Source organism: Ascaphus truei, chromosome 4 (genome assembly GCF_040206685.1).
Source record: "Ascaphus truei isolate aAscTru1 chromosome 4, aAscTru1.hap1, whole genome shotgun sequence".
In the NCBI taxonomy this organism is placed as follows: Eukaryota; Metazoa; Chordata; class Amphibia; order Anura; family Ascaphidae; genus Ascaphus; species Ascaphus truei.
The window spans coordinates 115,226,135-115,242,906 of record NC_134486.1 but is presented as its reverse complement, the minus strand read 5'-3'; the positions used below and the strand labels follow the sequence as shown (position 1 = coordinate 115,242,906).

The window sequence follows — 16,772 nt, the reverse complement described above, 5'->3', positions numbered from 1 at the left end:
AAGAGAGATAGAGAGAGAGAGTGAGGTCTGAGAGAGAGAGAGAGAGAGTGAGGTCTGAGAGAGAGAGAGAGAGAGAGAGAGTGAGGTCTGAGAGAGAGAGTGAGGTCTGAGAGAGAGAGAGAGAGTGAGGTCTAAGAGAGAGAGAGAGAGAGAGAGAGTGAGGTCTAAGAGAGAGAGAGAGAGTGAGGTCTAAGAGAGAGAGAGTGAGGTCTAAGAGAGATAGAGAGAGAGAGTGAGGTCTGAGAGAGAGAGAGAGTGAGGTCTGAGAGAGAGAGAGAGAGAGAGAGTGAGGTCTGAGAGAGAGAGTGAGGTCTGAGAGAGAGAGTGAGGTCTGAGAGAGAGAGTGAGGTCTGAGAGAGAGAGTGAGGTCTGAGAGAGAGAGTGAGGTCTGAGAGAGTGAGGTCTGAGAGAGAGAGGGGGGTCTGAGAGAGAGAGAGGTCTGATAGAGAGAGAGAGGTCTGAGAGAGAGAGAGAGAGAGAGAGAGAGGTCTGAGAGAGAGTGAGGTCTGAGAGAGAGAGAGGTCTGAGAGAGAGAGTGAGGTCAGAGAGAGAGAGAGTGAGGTCAGAGAGAGAGAGAGTGAGGTCTGAGAGAGAGATAGTGAGGTCTGAGAGAGAGCGTGAGGTCTGAGAGAGAGAGAGAGAGAGAGAGAGTGAGGTCTGAGAGAGAGAGAGTGAGAGTGAGGTCTGAGAGAGAGAGTGAGGTCTGAGAGAGAGAGTGAGGTCTGAGAGAGAGAGTGAGGTCTGAGAGAGAGAGAGTGAGGTCAGAGAGAGAGAGTGAGGTCAGAGAGAGAGAGTGAGGTCAGAGAGAGAGAGTGAGGTCAGAGAGAGAGAGTGAGGTCAGAGAGAGAGAGTGAGGTCAGAGAGAGAGAGTGGGGTCAGAGAGAGAGAGTGAGGTCTGAGAGAGAGAGAGTGAGGTCTGAGAGAGAGTGAGGTCTGAGAGAGAGAGAGAGATTTAGGTCAGAGAGAGAGAGAGAGAGTGAGGTCAGAGAGAGAGAGAGAGAGTGAGGTCAGAGAGAGAGAGAGAGAGAGAGAGTGAGGTCTGAGAGAGAGAGTGAGGTCTGAGAGAGAGAGTGAGGTCTAAGAGAGAGAGAGAGAGAGTGAGGTCTGAGAGAGAGAGTGAGGTCTAAGAGAGAGAGAGAGAGAGAGAGAGAGAGAGAGAGAGAGAGAGTGAGGTCTAAGAGAGAGAGAGTGAGGTCTAAGAGAGATAGAGAGAGAGAGTGAGGTCTGAGAGAGAGAGTGAGGTCTGAGAGAGAGAGAGAGAGAGAGAGAGAGAGAGAGAGAGAGAGAGGTCTGAGAGAGAGAGTGAGGTCTGAGAGAGAGAGTGAGGTCTGAGAGAGAGAGTGAGGTCTGAGAGAGAGAGTGAGGTCTGAGAGAGAGAGTGAGGTCTGAGAGAGGGAGAGAGAGTGAGGTCTAAGAGAGAGAGTGAGGTCTGAGAGAGAGAGAGAGAGAGAGAGAGAGAGAGAGAGAGAGAGAGTGAGGTCTAAGAGAGAGAGAGAGAGAGAGTGAGGTCTAAGAGAGATAGAGAGAGGTCTAAGAGAGAGAGAGAGAGAGAGAGAGAGTGTGAGGTCTGAGAGAGAGTGAGGTCTGAGAGAGAGAGTGAGGTCTGAGAGAGAGAGAGACTGAGGTCTGAGAGAGAGAGAGAGAGAGAGAGAGAGAGAGAGTGAGGTCTAAGAGAGAGAGAGAGAGGTCTAAGAGAGAGAGAGAGAGTGAGGTCTGAGAGAGAGAGAGTGAGGTCTGAGAGAGAGAGAGAGAGAGAGAGAGAGAGTGAGGTCTGAGAGAGAGAGAGAGAGAGAGAGAGAGAGAGTGAGGTCTCAGAGAGAGAGAGAGAGAGAGAGAGAGTGAGGTCTGAGAGAGAGAGAGAGTGAGGTCTGAGAGAGAGAGAGAGAGTGAGGTCTGAGAGAGAGAGAGAGTGAGGTCTGAGAGAGAGAGAGAGTGAGGTCTAAGAGAGAGAGAGAGAGAGAGAGAGAGGTCTAAGAGAGAGAGAGAGAGAGTGAGGTCTAAGAGAGAGAGAGAGAGAGAGAGTGAGGTCTAAGAGAGAGGCTGAGCCGCGTTGAACAGATGCACAAAGCCCCTGCATCTGTTATCAGCGCGGCTATAGTTTCTCCCTCTGCATGCGTGCTGATGCGTGCTGAGGAGGAGAAACTCTTCCGAGAGCGGCAAACTGAAATTTGCTGCTCGGGGAAGCGGAGGAGCGGTCACGTGACCGCTCCCATCCAATGGGGCTGCAGCCGGTTCCCTACAGAGCACTACAGAGCCGCCATTGTTACTACAGAGCAATGCGACCAGGCAGAAGGCAGTGTGTTGTGTGTGTTGTGTGTGTGTGTCCCACACACCAAAGATAGCATGCATCCACTGCCATCAGGGTGAGGGGGGGGGACTGCTCATTACCGGCTTCTCACCAGACCGAGTCCGGCCATGGCAGTAGACAGATGAGAAGACGCCATACATCCTCCCCTGCCTTGAATCGGACCAGGGCCTGTGTGTGTGAAAAACGGGCTGGTGCTGGTGCAGGGCGGGGATGTGAAAAACGGGCTGGGGCTGGTGCTGGTGCAGGGGGTGGGTTTGAAAAACGGGCTGGGGCTGGTGCTGGAGCAGGGGGGGGGGGGTGTGAAAAACGGGCTGGGGCTGGTGCTGGTGCAGGGGGGTGTGTGTAAAACGGGCTGGGGCTGGGGCTGGTGCTGGTGCAGGGGGGTGGGTGTGAAAAACAGGCTGGTGGTGGGGGGGGGCAAACGGAGTGGTGTGGTGGGGGGAGAAGGGGTGGGGGGAGAGAGAGGAGGCAGAAGGGAGAGAGAGGGGGGGAGAAGGGAGAGAGGGGGCAGAAGGGAGAGAGGGGGGGCAGAAGGGAGAGAGAGAGGGGGCAGAAGGGAGAGAGAAGGGGCAGAAGGGAGAGAGAGGGGGGCAGAAGGGAAAGAGGGGGGGCAGAAGGGAAAGAGAGGGGGCAGAAGGGAGAGAGAGGGGGGGCAGAAAGGAGAGAGGGGGGCAGACGGGAGAGTGAGGGGGGGCAGAAGGGAGAGAGGGGGGGCAGAAGGGAGAGAGGGGGGCAGAAGGGAGAGAGGGAGGGGCAGAAGGGAGAGAGGGGGGGACAGAAGGGAGAGAGGGGGGGCGAAGGGAGTGAGAGGGGGGGTGTGAAAAACAGGCTGGTGGTGGGGGGGGCAAACGGAGTGGTGTGGTGGGGGGAGAAGGGGTGGGGGGAGAGAGAGGAGGCAGAAGGGAGAGAGAGGGGGGGAGAAGGGAGAGAGGGGGGGGAGAAGGGGGGGGGAAAGGGAGAGAGGGGGGGCAGAAGGGAGAGAGGGGGGAAGGGAGAGGGGGGAAGGGAGAGAGGGGGCAGAAGGGAGAGAGAGGGGGGAGAAGGGAGAGAGGGGGCAGAAGGGAGAGAGAAGGGGCAGAAGGGAGAGAGGGGGGGGCAGAAGGGAGAGAGAAGGGGCAGAAGGGAGAGAGAGGGGGGCAGAAGGGAGAGAGAGGGGGGGCAGAAGGGAGAGAGGGGGGGCGAAGGGAGTGAGAGAGGGAGGGAGGGGGGTGGGGGGAGAGGGAGGAGGGGTGGAGGGAGAGGGAGGGGGGGAGGTATGAGGAGGGGAACCGGAGACGGGGGGGGGTGAGGAGGGGAACCGGAGACACCGGGCAGGGTCAGGTGGGGACCGGAAGGATTGTATGTACGTACAGCATAGCACCAAACACCCAGAAATGAATGTGCGTCTGTGCGCGCGTGTGCGTGTGTGAATATATTTATCAAAGTTGCACAATGTTAATAAATAATTTATTCTCACAACAGGTCTTTTTTTTTTTTAATTTTTAAAATATATATTATATAATATACACACACACACACACACACATACACATACACACACACACAGGTTTCCCAGTGACACACAAACACACAGACCACTTCAAAGTGACACACACACACACTGACAGCTACCAAGTGACACACACACACAGTGATACCCGCCTCCCAAGCGCGCTTGCTGTCTCCTCTGTCAGGACAGCAAAAAGCTCCTGGTAGCGCGAGCGTCAGCAAGCGAGAGCGAGCAGCAGCACCTAAGCACGTACTATATCCGAGGCCTGAGAGAGAGAGAGAGAGAGAGAGTGAGGTCTGAGAGAGAGAGAGAGAGAGAGAGAGAGAGAGAGAGAGTGAGGTCTAAGAGAGAGAGAGAGAGAGAGTGAGGTCTAAGAGAGAGAGAGAGTGAGGTCTAAGAGAGAGAGAGAGTGAGGTCTAAGAGAGAGAGAGAGTGAGGTCTGAGAGAGAGAGAGAGTGAGGTCCGAGAGAGAGAGAGAGTGAGGTCAGAGAGAGAGAGTGAGGTCAGAGAGATTGAGAGTGTGTTAGTATCTGAGAGAGACACCAACTGCGCACTGCAACTGTTAGGTATGTATATACACCTTTGTTTTTACTTTGGGCGCCGCAGAAAAATCCTGATCGCCTTGGGGAGCCTTGAAAAAATTCTGATTGCTTTGGGGAGCCTTGAACCGAAAAAGTTTGGGAACCACTGTGCTAAGGTAAATGCCAGACATGAGCAGACCAATGCAGACTAAAAACACTTTAGCACTGAATGGGGCAGATTCAAAAAGTGACCGGCATGTTTGAACTCCCGATCCAGTGTTAACTTCCAGTGACTTGAATAAGAGTTAACGCTGGATCGGTTGTGTTAACCCATATCGGCGCTTGAAGAGTCTGCCCCAATGTCAGCCATTATATGAATTATACAGATACAGACTAAAAACGTTTAGACAATCAGTTTGACCAATGCAAATACGATATTGTTCAAACCAATATTGAGATACTGGGTAGGGGAAAAAAAATGTAATCAACCAGGTTAGTTAATCAGAACTTCCTTTATTGTCTTTTTCTTATAGATGTATGCGGTACCCTCTATCTTTAATCAAATTATGTTGTAGCCAAAAAATACACATTTGTTTTATTTATTTTACATTTTAAATCTCATTTATCCGCTATTTTGAAACCAATGCTGGCAGTGGGAACTGTTGTCAGTATGGTTAAGATACTGTAAAAAGGAAGGCTTTGACAAAACATGGACAGTTTGTATTTAGAGATTTTTTTTTCAAAACGGGTTGTGATTGATTTATTTGCTCGGTAATATCCTTTCATTATCACTAGGAATTTGAAGTAACAAATGTAATTAATGAATTGCTATTTTGATGATCTAGGCTTAAATTATATTTATTTTGCTTTTTAGGCAAGACCTCAATTGCCTGAAACACCACCACCTGCAGTCTCAAACATACAAGCAGCAGCAGCATCTCCAGCAGAATCTGAAAACCTGGGCTATTACATCAGTCAAATAAATATGTATGCACAAGAGAGAAAAATTAAGTGGGAATTTGTTTTCACATCCACAAGTGGCGTTGATCATCTACCTGTGTAAGATATTTCTCCATGCATAGTTTTATTTTATTGGAGCTACATTTTTACTTTTACACTTGAATGTATTGAATTGTTGACATTAGTAATTAGACATACTGTACTTTTAAAATAAGATGCACACTATCCATATTTCTTATTTACATTTGTGATCATTCTTTACAAGATAATTCCTACTTCTTGCTACTACAGTAGGAGTAACACCTTATTTGAATTCTTTTTGTCTTGTAGATTTACATTCAGATGTATAATTGGTGATAGGACATTTAAGGAAGGCACTGGCCAGAATAAACTGATTGCAAAAGGCATAGCAGCAAAGCTTGCGTGGGAAGAAATCGTGTCAGAAGAAAACTGCGGTGTAAGTATGATGTACACTTACTTGAAATTGTTTGGATTGTATAGGTATATTCCTGTTAGTACCCAGACCGTCATTACTTGGTGAAATGCACTTCTTATTGAACAGTTATTGTGCAAGTTATTACGTATTAAGTTTAGTATTTTCACTTTTACATGTATAGTTCTTCTTATGGTCTTATGCTGTCTGCTGTGATTTGTACTTCTCTTTTTTTTGTGCAGTTACGCTATTATGGGTACATATACTAAATGGTGCAAGCACTTTTCTGCATATTGGATTTTACTTTAGCAACAATTTCACTATAGCAGTGATTGAGCATTTAAGTGAGGGTACTCTTTAGTAAGTCTAGCTTGTAAAACACAATACTGAATAAATACAAAGTATATAGCAGTGATGTAACTACCATGCTGCTGAATCTCAGAATGCGGGGGGCCCCGAGAGTGTGGGGGGGGGCCCTGTCATCCCAACGCTGGAACGGGGGCCTGGCACTGCCCGAAATCAGGCCCAACTTCAGCGTCGGCTAATGTGGGATCTCTGCTTGATGTGGGGGCAAGGCTATCACTCGACAGCCAATTGATCCTCCTCCTGCATGTTTACCCAAACTTTCGCCCTAAATACTTTAATGTACAATGCATACAATTATACATTATTTCTAACGCGATCCGCTTATAGCACGATGTATTCTTTGGACCCCAAGCACAGCGTTATAAGGGGATTGAGCTGTATTTAGAACTTTTTTTTCAAAACAGTTTTCAATAATTTAGTAAATAAAGACCTCTAACATTTATTTGCTAGGTAATATTTTAATTATCACTGTTAATTAGAATTAAGTAGTGTAACTAATGAATTGCTATTTTGATGTTGTAGGCTTAAATTATATTTATTTTATTTTTTAGGGAAGACCTCAATTGCCTGAAACACCACCACCTGCAGTCTCAAAAATACCAGCAGCATCATCATCATCATCATCATCATCATCATCATCTCCAGCAGAATCTGAAAACCTGGGCTATTACATCAGTCAAATAAATATGTATGCACAAGAGAGAAAAATTAAGTGGGAATTTGTTTTCACATCCACAAGTGGCGTTGATCATCTACCTGTGTAAGATATTTCTCCATGCATAGTTTTATTTTATTGGAGCTACATTTTACTTTTACACTAGATTTTATTGAATTGTTGCCATTAGTAATTGGAAACACTTGTGAAATAATAATGCACATTATCCATATTTATTATTTACATTTTTGATCATTCTTTACAAAGAGAATTTCTACTACAGTAGGAGTGCACATTATTTGAATTATTTTTGTCTCGTAGATTTACAATCAGATGTATAATTGGTGATAGGAAATTTAAGGAAGGCACGGGCCAGAATAAAAAGATTGCAAAAGGCATAGCAGCAAAGCTTGCGTGGGAAGAAATCTGCGGCGTAAGTATGATGTACACTTTCTTGACATATTTTGGACTGTATAGCTATATTCATGTTAATACTCATAAAGTTATTACTTGGTGAAATACACTTCTTATTGAACAGTTATTGTGAATGTTATTACGAAAGTGTAGTTGTCACAGGAGACCAGGACTATCGCACCACGGATCAATTTGTCAGACAGAAACACAGAGTTTATAAAAAATTATTTATTGGAAAAATAAATATCCACAACTATTTACAGTAAATCAACACACACAACTTGGAAACGGGGGTTGCCCTATAGATCTGAGTGCAAGGGCCTCCCATGGTGAGGAGGGAAGATACTGGGGAGAGCATGGCAAGGAGAGAGCATGTGGTGGGAGAGCATGGTGAGGGGAGAGGATGTTGAGGAGGGTGCATTGCACATTGTGTTTATTTTTTTTACAACTTTTTGTGTGTTTCCAACGGAGACACAATTCATATATTTGCACTGGAGACCACAATTGACGTGTTTCGCCTCTCATTATACTGTCATATGTTTGATGTTCCCCTCTTTTAATTACATTTTGAGATTTGGAAATAAATGTTTAACATTTTGTTCTAAAAATGGTGTAGTTTTCTTTTAACTGCTTCAACTGCAAATACACAGTAGTAGTAGAGGTGCTATGATGGATCGCATTGGGGGGAATGGGAAGGGGCTGTTCACTGGAGGTGTGGAAAGGGGGTTGAAGAAGGCAGCAATCATGTGAGCTGTCTGGTGGAGCGGGGGTAGGAGGGGCTATTGATGGATGGGCCTCAACGGACTTTGCCTTCTGCCTACACCACCTCCATCATGGCCATTATGATTTGATGGCCCTGTCTTTCTGTGATTATCTTAAATAGGGTACTTATTCATTACTACAGGCCAGAAGGGCAGATGTCAGATTAGTGGTTCATTATTTACCAAAGCACATTATATTAATATACTGGCGTTTACTTTTCATTGTACTGTGTGCCTTTTATACCAACTCAGCATTCCTGCACGAATTGTGGAATGCCTACTTCAGATTCTGTAAAAAAACAAATGCATTTGGCGCCTATATGTAATCATACTTCATACATATAGGCGCCAATTTTTTTTGTTTTTTATGTTATTTCTCTGACCAGGTGGTCAGTGTTTGTATTTGGCAGCCACCCCCTATTCAAATTATTGTGAATAGGTAGGGATTTCATTTGTATTTACTTTGTATTTACTTATATATAATTTTGTGACATTTCTTTGGTTTTAGCGCTACCTTATTTTTAAATTCTTACTTCAGATTCTGTGTAATAATTAGCTGCTGAATCAGTTACCACAGTCAGAATCTCTGACCTCCAAACAGTGCCGCAACTGCTAAGACTCCTCCACTGTCTAAAGCCTTATGCTCAACCAACCAATTAGCCATCATAAGGCTAATTTCCCAACCAAAACTCTAATCACTTTATTTTAAAAACTGGTTTAGAGCCAGACGTCTTGACCATCATCATAATTATATGTGCCTGCCTATTAGAACATAAGGACAACATACCTTAATTTCCAGTACCAGTTCAGAACAAATGGCCCATCAAGTGGCATTTCAGTAGCTTCCTTGAAAAGTACAGGCATCTATTGAAAAAGATACACACTTTCATTTACTTAATTGTTAATTAATTATGGGTTATACGTTGATGTTATGGAGATTAGTTATTTTTCTAATTGCTATTTATGAACATTCCTTCCATGAATGTGGACCTGACTTAGTACAATCTAAATGAGTAAGACTTGGTGCCCCAGCCATTACCAAACCAATTGCTTCCATAGTCAACTCTATTCTGTCTGCAGGCAATATCCCTAAGACCTGGAAAACTGCCAGTTGTCCCGATCTTCAAAAGTGGGGCCAAAAACACTGTCTCAAACTACAGGCCAATCTCTCTTCTCCCAATACTATCCAAAGTCATGGAAAAATGTGTTCACTCCCAATTAAGCGATTACTATACCAAGACAAATTTCCCTTGCCAATTCCAGTCTGGATTTCACCCCAAACACTCCACCGTAACTACCCTGCTAAAAGTTTGCAATGAAATCCAGTGTGGAATGGAAGTGTGACAACTCACTGGTGCAATATTCCTAGATTTTGCAAAGGCTTTTGATACAGTTGATCATGTTATCTTGCTTAACAAACTCCAGTGCTCTGGAATAGGGAAACATGCTTTAAACTAGTTTCATTCCTACCTATCAGGTAGATCCCAACATGTGTCCATCAAGCTCTAACTACAACCCCTTGGATATAACCTGTGGTGTCCCGCAAGGCTCTGTTCAGGGGCCCCTACTCTTCTCAGTGGTCATCAAAAATCTTCCCACAGCTTGTAAGGAAGCTTCAATACACATTTATGCAGATCACACAATCTTATATGCACACAGCCATAGCCTCTCTGACCTTGAACACATATTTCAATCTCACTTTTTGAGACTTGAAAATTGGATTTCCCAAAACAAAGTGTTTTAACACGGACGACTGTAACAATGGTATTTGGGACCAAGACAACATTTTTAAAGCTTCCAGTGACTGAGCTCCAGATCAGAACCAATGCTACCACCACCCTAACTGCTGTTACTAGTTTTAAATGCTTGGGCATATGGTTTGACTCCCATTTAACATTCGGGGTACACATTGATACACTGACATCCAAAACCTATGCCAAACTAGGTGTACTTTACAGGAACAAATCCTCCCTAAGTCTGCTGGTCAGAAAGTATATCACACAGCAGATGCTAATGCCAATTATTGACTATGGGGACATAGTATACGGCTCGGCACCCCAAACCCACCTTAGGAAACTTGATACCCTCTACAATTCAATATGCCATTTTGTTCTCCAATGCAACTACAGCACACATCACTGCGAAATGCTCAAAGAACTAGATTGGTCATCACTTGAGTCTAGGCGCAGAGTTCATCTTTACTGCCTTGCCTTCAAATTACTTTCTGGGCAAGCTACCCATCTATCTGAACAAGCTCCTCACCCCTACCACATGCAGCACTTATCATCTGAGATCTGACTCCAAAAGACTGTTCATGGTCCCAAGGCTCAACAAAGTATCCAGCCGCTCCTCCTTCTCTTACCGTGCACCCCAAAACTGGAACAACCTGCCGAAGACACCGCCAGTCTAAGTTCTTTCAAAACTAAAGCTGTCTCACATTTTAATCTGGTCTGTAACTGTTGCATAAGCCTACAATATATATTATCTTTAACTGTGCATGCTATGCCTTGTATATAATGTATACCCTGCTCACTTATGTAACTGGATTTGTAACCATGTATTATTTGTTATCTTAACTCTATGCCCAGGACATAATTGAAAATGAGAGGGAACTCTCAATGTATTACTTTCTGGTAAAACAATTTATAAATAACTACATTAATATGTCTAATCTTCTTTAAAACCAATTGCTGTAGCCAAAAATAAAGGACTGAATAAAAAAACTCAGAGGTGATGGTTGAGTAGGTGGACCAAATGGCCATTAATTATCATCAAGAAACATGAAGCTATATCAGCTTTACTGACATATGGTTTAATTTATACTTCTATTATGATCTACTTTTTATATATGCACATATTTAGCGGACCTAATGAAAGATTTTGAACCGTAGGAAAAGGAACAATCTAATTTATTCTAAATATTTAATATATACTGTATGTAGCCAAGTCTCCTTGGACTCACCTTTTCCTGGCCATAACCTCACTGTAAATCCATATAAAGGTGGGCAGTGTGGACATGATTCCTGAGGGGATACATTCTAATGTTCAGTGTGTGAAATGTTACAATGTTCAGCATGTATGAACAATAAAGTTATAGTGGCCTCTCACTAAAGTAAGGGGGGCCTATGACAAGAATAGGCTGGCTTACTAGCCACTCCCCAGGGAAGGAGGGGGTGCTCTTCTATATAGTGTAGAGCAGTGAGTGTGAGTGAGTTCTGTTTGGGATAGTGATCAGAGAATGATGTTCTTCTGGAAGAGATTCCAGAGTATACATATACTGCAGAGAGGTCTTCTGCTAGAGAAGTGACTGAGGCCTAGTCCAAGAAGGGATAGTGTACAGTGATAATGATCCAGTGAATGTACTACCAATACTACTGCCAATAAACTTCAGTCAAAGCAACAACTGGTGTACAGTAGTCCTTGAAGCATGGTAATGATTTAAAGGAAAGAAGTGTCCATGAGGTGCATCCTGAAATCTCAAGATCCTCTTGTACTGGAGGCGCTGACCACTGAGGAAATCACAGCGAACCTGTCCTTATACTCCCCACACAACCACAGAGAACTCCGGTCTTCTGTTTGCCTCACAGTTATGACCACAGCAGCCACAGAATACACTGGTAGCAAGACCATTTCCCAGAGGGTAGGGGAAAGAGGGCTACATATATAATGTGTGTGTAAAAGAAACAGTAGATACACCCAACATTCCTAAAGACTGTGAGGACAAGATGCCCATCTCCATTGAAGCACGTTTTATTTAATATTGTTTCTGTAAAGTGCTAATACTATAACTGCCCTAATGTCTTTCTTCATAGTACACTGGAGACTATATCTGTTGTGCACGTAAATATTCCCTTGCATTCTGCATTTTGTTTTGCAACAGAATTTCTAAATATATTCTCTCTATTCACATCTAACACAGATCTTCTCAAAGGCAAGAGCTAAGTTGGAGGAACCTGGAGCTGAAAATTCTTCAGTATCTAAAAGGTATTTTTATGTTTCAATACATTGTTCAAAAAGTGTTTTGAATATTATTGACTGTAAAAGACATGGGAACACGATTTTTCCATACTTCTATAAAATAGCCCATTCATACCTTTACTGGCTAGGCCGTTTTTGGAGGGGAGGTCCCAGGCGGCGAGGCGGAAGACCAGACGAGGCAAAGGACAGACTAAGATCGAGACGTCTAGGGGTACAGAGCCAAAGTCAGGGGGAAGAGGGGGAATCGCCATTAACCATGGATAGTGAACATAATGAACTTCAGGTGGTTAACCTTACATCTAGCATACTGACCATGGCACAGGAAAATATCTTGAAAAAAGGACTCTCCTTTACCCCATCCTGTATTATCAACCTATTGGAATGGGTTAAAGATGTTAACCTTTTCGGTCGCAAGTTAGTTTTGCATAAGATGTTTAAAAGCAGAGAGAGATTTAGCATTCTGCCTAATTTTATGGCTTCGGCCGATGACACTGACTTGAATAACTATAGAAACTTGGTCGCCCTTGAAGATGGAGGCAATAAAGAGGTGGGACAAGGTCCATTCACCACACTAAGGCCAAAGAGCAGGTTTACACCACCAATCAACTCAAATACTAACATTGATATGTTCCTCAAATTGGTAACTAAAGACTTGGAACAATTACCAGCAAATGGTGGTCAGGAGAATATGACCCTACTAGAGAGGAGAGCCTTAAAGGAGTTAATGGATCTGAGGGATATCATCATAAAAACCTCAGATAAGGGAGGCAATATTGTGTTAAAAGATTAAGAAAAGGGGCGTGGCCTGGCACGCTAACAAGATGGCTGCTTAGAACTGGAGCTCCCTAGGGAAACTTAGTGAATTCTAATCCATCCATACTCCAAAACTAATAACACAACTTATAATTAGCAAATCTCTAAAGACCATATCAGGAGCTGCAAGCCAGTATCAATATTATCTCTCAAGCTATACGTAATCTAACGATTCCAGGAATAGAAGCCTGGCGCTGCTAGGGCCTGACGCAGGGCCCGTCCCCTCAGACACCCAGGCAGAGCGCGGCACCCGGCAACGGATCAGAAACTGAGGGGATCGATCGCACTCCATCCCGTGAAATCCGGAGCTTCCGACTTCGGAGACTAGCCATACAGCCACCGAAACGAGAGGTCGGGGAGGAAAGCTCGGCGGAGAAAGAGTGAGTGGATCCTGCCCCCCCCCCACCGTTCTTTACCGCCCGCGCGCACTGCCTGCAAGCCGCATAGCCGCCCGACCCAGCGGCAAATAAATAAACACTAACGGGGAGCGTCTGGGGTTCCTCGGCTGCCGGAGGCTCGTCTCCCTCGTCTCCCTCTGCGCCCGACACTAAGATGGCCGCCGGAGCCGCGCGGGACTCCTGAGGATCGGCGGCTCAGGGGAAAGGCTGAGGCTGACGGCCGGGAGAGCCGCATAGCCGCCCGATCCAGCGCACTCCAGCGGCACATAAATAAATAAAACCTGACGGCTGTGCACCGGGGAGCGTCTGGGAAATGCTCGGTTGCCGGAGGTTCGTCTCCCTCTGCCCTCGATTCCAAGATGGCCTCCGGAGCCGCGTGGGACTCCTAAGGTTTGGCGGTTCAGGGTGGCGACTGGGGCTGACACACGGGAGAGCCCCTCCCCGCGGGGGCCTTGGGGGATTCACGCGCTTTCCCCCCCTTAACCCCCCCAACCAGATCTGAACGGGGGAATAAAGAATTTGACCCTGCAGAGACAGGCTGCCAACCCCCCTAAAATGGCCAAGGGGCCCGCGAGACAGCCTAAGAGTGTCACCTGTCAGCAGGGGGGAGACTACTGTGCAGCTACAGCTTACCAAGAGCCGTCGGGTGGGGTCGCATAAACCCCTCCCTCCCCCCATCCCTCAAATAAAGACGCATCAACCCCCCCCCCCCCTTCACCCCCAAAATAAAGACAAATAAAGAAGAGTGAAGCACATACATATAGGCAGGCTGGGAAGGCATGGGGCCATTTCCTATTCAGAGACCCACCAGGACGCCACCGGACAGTGCTCTCCCCAGGTCAATTGACAATTGACAATAGCACAAAACCCTAAACCCAGCTGCCAGAGCAGGGGGGGTGGTCCCCACAACTAGGGAGACAGACCAGAGGGGCACATCTCCACAGCTACAAGTGGGAGGAGGGGTGACCATCTTACACTGAGCTGCTGAATGAATCACACTGCCAAGGTGCAAAGACCCCATATATCCCCTCATAATCTGGGCTTCAAAGACTAAGGGTTAAAGATTAACCATAACCAGAGCCTGTACGCGCATTTTATAGGCTACCTAATACCACAGACCCTGAATGATAAATAAACTACGGTCAATAAACAGTACCCACCTGCAGTGATATAGCTGGAGGGGTCCCGGCCTCGCACCACTTGGGAACTACCGAAACAGAAGTAATTAAAACAAAGATGTTCCGAGAGCTTCCGGTGACGTCAGGGAACATGGTCGGATAGTCGAGGAGCTCCCGCCACCCTCACAAGCAAATTGCATGATCGAGCGACCCAAACCACACAAAAAAAGCATAAAAAAAGCACAAACAACTTAGCAGGCGTTAGGGAAGATGTCGGCCCGCCCAAAAGGGACCCAAGGCCCAGGAGTCACAAAATACTTTACCCCCGCGCACCGCCCCATTGAACAGGGCGGGGACTCCCAAGATGGCGCCGAAGAAGCAGCCCATGCGGCCCTAACAGACTTAGCCCCCAACTCAGGCGCAGCAGACTTACAAGAACCGGGGCTGAACAAACACTATTTCGAAGCCCTCTTCCAAAGAATGCATAAGGAGCTACGCAAAGAAATCCAAACGGACATGAACATGGTGCTGGAAGGCCTGAGAACTGAAATACATGGGCTATCTAAGCGCACTGAGGTGCTGGAACGCAAAGTCACAGACGTTGGCACACAACACGCAACAGAGGACGAAGTCATAAGACTCGGCCAAGAAGTGGCAGACCTGAGAGACGCCCTGGAAGAACAAGAAGACAGGGACCAAAGGCAAAACCTGAGAATCAAGAATATACCAGAGATGATCACCGCCGAGGGGCTTCATGCCTACCTTCGCAAACTATTCCTACAACTAGCCCCAGACCTGCCGGAGCATGATCTCCAGATGGACAGGGCGCACAGAGCGCTGGGCCCCAAACCTGCGGACCCTGAACGACGCAGGGATGTAATCATAAAGCTCCACGCATACTCAGCCAAGGAGAAGATCATGGCTGGGGTAGCAGGCTGATTGACCCGGCAGGCCCCCCAAGGAGGACAAGCACCACCTTGACCTACGGAGTGAACTGAGGTCCTGTTGACACCCTCCACGGGTGCAGTAAGCGAAGCCAACCGACGCACCTGCAACACGCCTGCACGAACAGAGGACGCAGCCCCCTGTATGAACAGAAGGGGTAGACCCCCTGTCCCCATTCATACCCCCCCCCTCTCACAGGACGATGGGACGCAGTGACAGGCTTGCCACTTCAAGGCCCGAGGAGCCCAGGTCGTATAAACCCTTCTTTTCCCAGTCCCCCCCGGACTTTTGTCAATATGCTCTTTAAAAGCAGCCTAGCGGGGGAAAGTTAGCCAAGTTTGAAAGAGCAATGAATATACTGTTTATCCAGGATGTACCTGCAACCCCTATACCACTCCCTTACATAACCCCCCCCCGGTCCCCTTCCCCCCCCCCCGCTCCCCTTCCCCCCCGCGCTCCCCTTCCCCCTCCGTTCCCTTCCCCCCCCCACTCCCCTTCCCCCGCTCCCCTCTCTCCCACCCCCCCCCGCTACCTGCCCATCCTCACTCCCGATCCCCCCATTTTTTCAAAAAAGTACTGGACTCCCTGGAACAGCAGGCACTCTCTTCCTTAATTATAGGAGGAGACTTTAATATGGTCGCCTCACACACACAAGATAAAACAAAAAACTCCAAAAGACCTACCCAATGCAACTCAAGGCACAGCTTAAATGATCCAATCACAAAAAAAAGCAAAAAAATTCAGGGAAATAATAGAAGAATTCTCCCTGGTCGATGTGTGGAGAGCTCAGCACCAGGGTCAAAGGGATTACACCTTCTTCTCCGCCCCTCATCAGTCCTACTCGAGGTTAGACTATTTTGTGGGTACCAATAACATACTCCAGGCTTCCTCCCACTCCAATATCGGCCCAATTACCTGGTCTGACCACGCACCAGTGGAACTCACCCTCACCCTACCCTTTGTCAAAAACAATCCCTACAAATGGAAGTTGAATGATTCCCTACTCAACTGCCCAGAGACAGAGACAAATATAAGACGCAAACTCTCCTCCTTTTTCCAGATAAACGCAGGTACGGTCTCGGCCCCGGCTATGCTTTGGGAGGCACACAAGGCCTCAATTAGATGAGAATTAATCTCGATATCGGCCTATAAGAAAAAACAAAAAGTTAAACTCCAAACTGAACTAACAGATAAAATCAAACACCTAGAGCAGCAACACAAAACAACAGCATCCAAAAAAATACTAAACCAAACGCGAGCAGCTCTCAAACAAACACAATTAGAGGAAGTAGAAAGGGCCCTAAGATGGACAAAACAAAAATTCTTTGATAAAGGAAACAAAGCCGATAAGCTTTTAGCCTCAAAACTTAGAGGCATACGGGTACAGTCACAAATATCCAAAATCCGCACAAAATCAGGGAAAATCACATATGACGAAAAAGAAATAGCACAAGAATTTGCTGACTACTACTCTCAACTGTATAACCAACATCCTCTGGGCCAAAATCCGACCCCCTTAGAGACAATCTCGAAATACCTGGAGGAGTGGTCCCTCCCCTCCCTTTCACAGGCCGAACTAGATAAACTAAATAAAGACATTACCCTAGAAGAAC

At 46.4% G+C, this 16,772-nt stretch overlaps 1 protein-coding gene across 3 annotated transcripts in view; it reads left to right on the top strand.

Annotated features, from left to right (window-relative positions):
• LOC142493051 (interferon-induced, double-stranded RNA-activated protein kinase-like) overlaps positions 1-16,772 on the top strand; it is a 163,578-nt gene that overhangs the window by 60,505 nt on the left and 86,301 nt on the right. For 2 of the 3 annotated variants that reach the window (XM_075596488.1, XM_075596487.1), the window contains exons 4-8: positions 5,193-5,377; positions 5,609-5,735; positions 6,629-6,837; positions 7,054-7,165; positions 11,827-11,891. In XM_075596488.1, coding sequence (XP_075452603.1) covers positions 5,193-5,377; positions 5,609-5,735; positions 6,629-6,837; positions 7,054-7,165; positions 11,827-11,891 — 698 coding nt within the window. The remainder of the gene's footprint in view (positions 1-5,192; positions 5,378-5,608; positions 5,736-6,628; positions 6,838-7,053; positions 7,166-11,826; positions 11,892-16,772) is intronic. The other variant, XM_075596489.1, reaches the window with a different exon arrangement.